This window comes from Trichechus manatus, unplaced genomic scaffold, assembly GCF_000243295.1.
Source record: "Trichechus manatus latirostris isolate Lorelei unplaced genomic scaffold, TriManLat1.0 scaffold00072, whole genome shotgun sequence".
Lineage (NCBI taxonomy): Eukaryota > Metazoa > Chordata > Mammalia > Sirenia > Trichechidae > Trichechus > Trichechus manatus.
Genome location: NW_004444008.1, coordinates 12512569 through 12518568, shown reverse-complemented (window position 1 = coordinate 12518568; position 6000 = coordinate 12512569). Strand labels below are relative to the sequence as shown.

Genomic DNA, 6000 nt, shown 5'->3' with positions numbered 1-6000 from the left:
AAAAAAAAAAAGAGATTGGCTGCTAACCAAAAGGTTGGCAGTTCAAATCCACCAGCCACTTCTTGGAAATTCTATGGGGCAGTTGTACTCTGTCCTGTGGGGTTGCTGTGCATCGGAATCAACTCAACAGCAATGGGTTTTTTTTAATGGATAAAGGTTGTCTGTACTCATCTGTTCTTATTATCATCTGGGTCTACTGTAGTTAAACTTTACCAGCCAGACCAAAGAAAGAGCATTTGTCCCAGTCATGATGACATCCATGTTCCCAAGCCCAATGGTCAGTTCCTGGTCCTTATTATTTTATTCAGTTGACCTCTTTCTCCCCCTTTGTGCCCCTCTCTCCTAGTCTTGCCTGGTTTTCTCTCTAGCTGACTCTAGTCCCTCTCATCTCCTTTGAGGCTCCTCCTACTCTCTGTGACCTCTATATATTGGAGCATACCAGAGCTCAGTCTTCTTGCTTCTACTTTCCTTTATTCACATTCACTCATAAGGTTTCCATCCATTCTCTACTTTGGACAATATCTATATGCTGAATTCCAAAATTTTGTCTCTAGCCCAAACATCGCCCCTGTGATCTTGATTTGTAGACTTGGCTTTGTTCTCCGTCTTCCCCTCTTTCATGTCGGACGGGCATGTCTAACCCAACATGTCCCAAACAGCAGCACTGGTTTCACCTCCTACATCTGCTTCTCCTCCTGTGTCCCCGTCTCTGTACACGGCACCTCCAGACTCCTATTGTTCACACCAGAAGTGTTAGAGTAATGCTTGATTCCCCTCTCCCGTACTCAATAGCCAAGTCATCCGCAAATCCTCCAAAATGGATCCCAGGTCTGCCCATTTCTCAACACTCCATCCAAGCCAGTCTCTCTCTCACTTGTTCGAGTGCAATAGCTTCCTTTTCTCCTCTGCTTTTTTTAAAAATGAGGTGAAATTCACATAACATGAAAGTAACTATTTCAAAGTGTACCATTCAGTGGCGTTTAGTATCTTCACAACATTATGCAATCATCATCTCCATCTAGTTCCAGAAATTTCCATCACCTGAAAAGAGAACCTGTACCCATTACATACCCACCACCCATCCCTCTCCATTCTCCAGCCCCAGGCAACCACGAATCTACTTTTTGTCTCTACAGAATTAGCTATCCTGTATATTTAATATGGAAACCCTGGTGGCGCAGTGGTTAAGAGCGATGGCTGCTAACCAAAAGATCAGCAGTTTGAATCCATGAGCTGCTCCTTGGAAACCCTATGGGGCAGCTCTACTCCGTCCTACAGGGTCACTATGAGTTGGAATCGACTGGAGGGCAACGGCTTTTTTTTCTCTTTTTTTTTTTTTTTTCCTTCTTCCTCTTTACAAAGCAAAGGAGATTCTCTCCTTGCTCCAGAATGCAAATATTTCTTGAGACCAAACCAGGTGGTCCTTGGAAACCGTATGGAGCAGTTCTACTCCGTCCTATAGGGTTGCTATGAGTCGGAATCAACTCGACGGCAATGTGTTTGGTTTTGGTTTACATTTAATATAAACAGAATCATACAATATAATGGCCTTTTGTGTGTGGTTTCTTTCACTTAGCGTAATGGTTTTTCGGTTCATCTACATTAGCATGTATGAGTACTTCGTTCCTTTTTATGGCTGAATAATAATTCGTTGTGTATATATACCACATTTTGTCTATCTGTTCATCTGTGGATGGACATCTGTGAATAATGCCACAAAGAACATTGGTGTACAAGTATCTGTTTGAGTCCTTGCTTTCAGTTCTTCTGGGTAGATACCTAGGAGTGGAATTGTGGGGTCATATGATAATTCTGTGTTTTACTTTTTGAGGAACTGCCAAACCGTTTACCACAGTGGCTCGCAAACCAGCTGCTTAACTGGTCTTCCTGCCTCTATTCGATGCTGCCCAAACTGTCCGGGACAATCAGAGGGCTTCTTGTCTTACTGATCTCCCTTGCACATTCCTCCTCAGTCACAGTGAACTTTCTGTCGATCTGTCTGTTCCCACCTAAGGACCTTCACGTCTGCTCTCCCCTGGCTTAGAAGCCCCGGATTGTGTTTCCCTCACTCCTTGACTTCTGCAAGTCCCTGTTAAAACTGAAAATCTTCCCAGAGCACTTCCCTGACCACGCGCCATAGAATAGCAACACCAGTACTGCCCAAACTCCATTCCTCTATTCTCTAGAATGACTTCTTTCCTTCCTTCCTTCACCCCTTTCTTTCTTCCTCCCTCCTTCCCTCCCTCCCTCCCTTCCTTCCTTCCTTTCTGTATTCTCTCTCCCTCCCTCCCTCTCCCTCTCTCTTTTTCTTTCTTTCTTTCTTTGGCATACTTATCAATATACCAAATTTTAAAGTTTGTATGTTTTTTCATTTGCTTACTGTTTGACTTCAGGCAGCCTATTAACTTTCAAAGGCCCAATTGTCTTATCTATAAATTGGGTATAATAATAAGCTCCAGCTCATAAGATGGTTGAAAGAATCTTGACACATAGTAAAGCTCAATCCATCACCACCACCCATTGCCGTCGAGTCGATTCCGACTCATAGCGACCCTATAGGACGGAGTAGAATTGCCCCATAGGGTTTCCAAGGAGCGACTGGTGGATTCAAATAGCTGACCTTCTGGTTAGGAGTCAAGCTCTTAACCACTGCACCACAAGGGCCTAATAATTGCTGGGTAAAGTCTTCTAGGAGCCCTGCTAACCAAAAGGCAGATGGTTGTAAACCACTAGCAGCTCCTCTGGAGAAAGATGTGGCAGCCTGCTTCCATAGAGATTTACAGCCTTGGAAACCCTACGGGGTCACTATGAGTCGGAATCGACTCTACGGCAGTGGGATTGGTCTAAGAGGGCAATGCTGGTTCAGTGGTAGAATTCTTGACTTTCATGTCGGAGACTCAGGCTCGATTTACAGCCAGTGCACCTCAAGCACAGCTGCCACTCATCTGTCAGGTTTCAACAGAGCTTCCAGACTGAGATGGACTAGGAAGAAAGGCCTGGCAATCTACTTCCCAAAATCAGCCAGTGAAAACCTTGTGGATCAGAACAGTCCAATCTTGTCGTACAGAGGGTCGCCATGAGTCAGGGGCCGACTAGATAGCAGCTAACAACATCTTCTAACATAATATACTTCCACCTTGGCTTCATTTTATCCTACCAATCAAATAGGCCAGGAATAATGATGAGAGCTAGATAAACAGATACACATATTGTAGTGTGTTCCTTAGTAACTGTAAGCAATTCAGATATTGAATTCTGTGATTTCATAACTTCCGTCTGTTTATGTTTTCAACTCTTTATTGAGCACTGAGTCCCTTAAATGTCTGAATATTATCGGGGGGGACAAAAAGCAGGTAAAAGTTGAAAATGGTTGCCTCTGTTAAGCGGGCATTGGGGGTGGGGCAGGTGTTGGCATCTCTTTGTTATAACATCAGTACTATCAGACGTATTACGTTGATAGAAATGAAATTGAATTGAAAAAGAGAAAAGACTGGAAGGAGATACAGTGACATGTTAACTGGGGCTCTCTCTGGGGGTTGAGATTTTCGGCTATTTTTATTTTTTCCTTCCGCTTTCTAAATCTGCAGAATGGTCCAAACTCTATTTATATGGTTTTCATAAAGAAAAACAGTAAGTGTGCTTTAATATGTTGACTGGTACCGGAAGACTAATGGGAGATTGCTCGGACGTGTTTTTTCTACATTATACATTGAAACGTAATTCTCAGGGCAAAGCAGAGCACATAGCAGTCTGGGTGTGAGAACTTGGCGACGGTCACGGGCATTTGGGGCAGAGAAGGAGGCCTGAAGCAATGTAAAAACGATAAATGGGATGGGAGGATGCTCACGCTATACTGATTGCTAGCAGACTGGTGCTAGAACGAAAGAGCAAACGCTTTGGAAGACGGCAGGGTGTTTGCAGAGGGGCAGTCAGAGCTGCAGCCGAGTGGGCAAAGGAGAGACAGTTTCAGGGTCCTCTCACATTCTGAGCATCATCTTTTCATTTAAATAAAAGCATTTGGCCAAAGCCAATTTGCAAAGGACGGTTCAGTCAACATTTGGGAACAAAAAAGCGGCCCTAAAAGCTGCCATCCCTGTCGCGCCGTCTGGCGGCAGGAGGAGGTGTGTCTTAACTGGCGCCTGTCTGTGTTAACCTGGACGATGGTGCCGGCGCCGAGCTCCGTGATCCGTTTTGACACATTGCTGAAGTGTTTTGCAAATTCAAATGCTTGGAACTTCAAAATGTCAGGAGATGAAAAATCGCTCCCCCCCCCCCCCCCCACTTAACAGGCGCGCGCTGTCTTTTGCAGGATGGATGGTCACAGTATCACTTTGTAGCCTCATCTTCTACCATCGAGAGGGATCGGCAAAGGCCCTACTCCTCCTCCCGCACGCCCTCCATCTCCCCAGTGCGCGTGTCTCCCAACAACCGCTCAGGTAAGCAGACTCGGGTGTGGCCAGGCCTCCCAGCCCCTTAACTGAGCCCACACAGAGGGGAGGGTCCCGGGCCAGACTTTGGCTGGAAATATGAAATGAGTCTGGTTTCCTGTTACTATGGTGACGACTTTGTGCTTCGTATACAGAGACTTAAGGGGCCCTGGTGGCACAGTGGTTAATAAGCACTTGGCTACTATACAAAAAGTCGGCGGTTCAAACCCACCAGCAGCTCCACAAGAGAAAGACCTGGTGTAAAGATACAGCCTAGAAAACCCTCTGGGGCAGTTCTACTCTGTCACATGGGGTTGTTATAAGTTGAAATTGACCCAGTGGCACACAGCAACAACACACACAGACCCAGAACAGCCCGTATGTCCTTGACAAGTTTCTCAGGAGTTCCCTGGTCAGCTGGATCTGGGTTCAGTGAGGAGCATAAAGAAAACTGGAAATCAGGGCTTTCCATGGATGTTTTTCCAACTTAAAATTGCTTGCATTGCATTTTATTTATTATCATTGGGGTAAAAGAGTAGGAAGGAGCCCTGGTGGTACAGAGGTTGAGCACTTGGCTGCTAACTGAAAGGTCGGCGGTTCAAACCCACCCAGTGACGCTGTGGAAGAAAGCCCTGGTGATCTCCTCCCTTAAAGAAAACTCTGTGGGGCAGTTCTGCTCTGTCATATGGGGTTGCCGTGAGTTGGAATCCACTGAATGGCACCAGCAATACCGGAGTGGCGGAGAGAGGGTGCGCTATTTCCTCGCTTAGTGTGACACATTTGAAATCTATCATTGAGGATGTCATGACTAGTCCATATCCAATTTGCCTTTTACTGTGACTTGTAAACCAACAGCTACATTGTTGATACCTGCTTACTACAACCAACTCTTTTAAGGCATTTCATTTTTTTTTCTCATTTTCTCACATTCCTATTGCTTTCATGTTGAGTTTCCTTCTTTTATTTACTTAGAAAATATACTTTATTTTTATATCCTTTTTGTCACATTGAGTAATGCCAAAGATTAGAGAAAAAAATTAAAGGCAAATTATGAACATATCATTTAGTAATACAAGTGGCATGGGTTTTTGAGTTGTTGGCTCAAGCCTTCATTTTTTAAAAATCTTTTCTGCATTTTTTATTTGTGTTCTGAAAATGAAGGATGGTGTCTTCGTTATCATTCTGTCTCAGTTATCTAGTGCTGCTATAACAGAAATACCACAAGTGGGTGGCTTTAACAAAGAGACATTTATTCTCTTACAGTCTAGGAGGCTAGAAGCCCAAATTCAGGACACTGGCTCCTGGGGAAGGGTTTCTTTCTCTGTCGGCTCTAGGGAAAGGTCCTTGTTATCAATCTTCCCCTGGTCTAGGAGCTTCTCAGCACAGGGACCCCAGGTCCAAAGGACACGTTGTACTCCCAGCTCTGCCTTCTTCTCTGTCTGCTCCCTTCTCTCTCCTTTTATGTCTTGTAAGGTAAAAAGTGATGCAGGCCACACCCCAGGGAAACTCCCCTTACATTGGATCAGGGCTCTGACCTGAGTAAGGGTGTTGCATCCCACCCTAATCCTCTGTA

General features: G+C 44.9%; 1 protein-coding gene across 2 annotated transcripts in view; it reads left to right on the top strand.

Annotated features, from left to right (window-relative positions):
• The window catches only part of CTNND2 (catenin delta 2), a 993502-nt gene that overhangs the window by 968571 nt on the left and 18931 nt on the right, over nt 1–6000 (top strand). For both annotated transcript variants that reach the window (XM_004380288.2, XM_004380287.3), the window contains one exon: nt 4310–4436. In XM_004380288.2, coding sequence (XP_004380345.1) covers nt 4310–4436 — 127 coding nt within the window. The remainder of the gene's footprint in view (nt 1–4309; nt 4437–6000) is intronic.